Raw genomic sequence first — 1,123 nt, forward strand, 5'->3', positions numbered from 1 at the left:
CTCCCTCCCTGACCCAGACCTCCCTCTCCGCCGTCCCAACTCCTACCCCGCCGTCGGCCTCCCCCCAAGCATCGCTGCTCTTGACCTGCAATGACCAACGACGACGGCCCCCCGTCGCTGCCCCCTCCTTCCCCATCCCGCCACGGCGAGGAGATCCATTCTCGCCGCCAGCATTGCCCCCGCCCCCTTCTCCCTGATTCAGACCACATCCTCCCACCATAGCTCGCCGTCGGGCCTCCTCCTCCCCTCCTCGCAGATCCAGAGCACAAATCCAAATAGCACACCATTTGCCCGTTGGCTTCCCCCTCCCTTCCCCTCACGCGCGCGACCTCGTCGTCATCGTCGGCTCGGAGATCTCGCCTTCCCGCCGGCAGCAGCCATGGACGCCGTCGACTCTATGGTGGATCCCCTCCGCGAGTTTGCCAAGGACAGCGTCCGCCTCGTCAAGCGCTGCCACAAGCCCGACCACAAGGGTAAGGACCAAAGACTCGCGCCTGCTCGTCCGGATCCGGTTCGTTTTCCTCTTTCGCTAGATCTGACGCTGATTCGGCGTGCAGAGTTCACCAAGGTGGCGGCGCGGACGGCGATCGGGTTCGTCGTCATGGGGTTCGTCGGCTTCTTCGTCAAGCTCATCTTCATCCCCATCAACAACATCATCGTCAGCTCCGGCTAGGTGCGAATGCGTCTCCTCTGATCCCGTCTCCCTCTTGTTTGCACGGTTTAGTTAGACTTGGGTCCTGTTGTCTCGCGCTGTGATCTGTTGGATCTGCGGTGTGCGCGCACAGTCCTGCGATCTGACCAATATTTAGTAAGCTAGATTTTAGTAGATCCTTTTTTCCTCCAAATAGACCTGCCAATTTCTACCTTGTTAGGAGAATTCGGATGAGTCAAGGGTAATCAGCTGTGGGGAACTGGGGTCATGCTTAAGTCATTGCCGCTAGTTGCCTCCGCAGGACGAATTGGGGGCATAGGTTGGTTCCTCACCACACAATTTGGGAAAAGAGGAGCTTTTGCAATGTTTCGCTGTTTCTGCACATACCACCAGTTCGCCCAAGTTGGTGTCGATTCAGTGCATCTAAATTGGCACCTACTAAGTAGACAGGTTACATACCAATGTTTGTCC

The 1,123-nt window shown here is 57.5% G+C and overlaps 1 protein-coding gene across 1 annotated transcript; it reads left to right on the top strand.

The window, feature by feature from the left end:
* The first annotated feature begins 379 nt into the window (after window positions 1-379).
* Window positions 380-684, top strand: LOC123163126 (protein transport protein Sec61 subunit gamma-like). Its single transcript, XM_044580891.1, has 2 exons — window positions 380-473; window positions 558-684. Exons 1-2 carry the CDS (start codon window positions 380-382, stop codon window positions 671-673), a joined length of 210 nt encoding a protein of 69 aa, XP_044436826.1. The 3' UTR covers window positions 674-684.
* The last annotated feature ends 439 nt before the right edge of the window (window positions 685-1,123 follow it).

This window comes from Triticum aestivum, chromosome 7B (genome assembly GCF_018294505.1).
Source record: "Triticum aestivum cultivar Chinese Spring chromosome 7B, IWGSC CS RefSeq v2.1, whole genome shotgun sequence".
Classification (NCBI taxonomy): Eukaryota; Viridiplantae; Streptophyta; class Magnoliopsida; order Poales; family Poaceae; genus Triticum; species Triticum aestivum.

Excerpts from the sequence above, each read along its gene's own strand:
- LOC123163126 (XM_044580891.1), top strand. The coding sequence starts at position 380 with ATGGACGCCGTCGACTCTATGGTGGATCCCCTCCGCGAGTTTGCCAAG. Across the intron at positions 474-557 it reads CCACAAGCCCGACCACAAGG|AGTTCACCAAGGTGGCGGCG; the intron begins GTAAGGACCAAA and ends TTCGGCGTGCAG.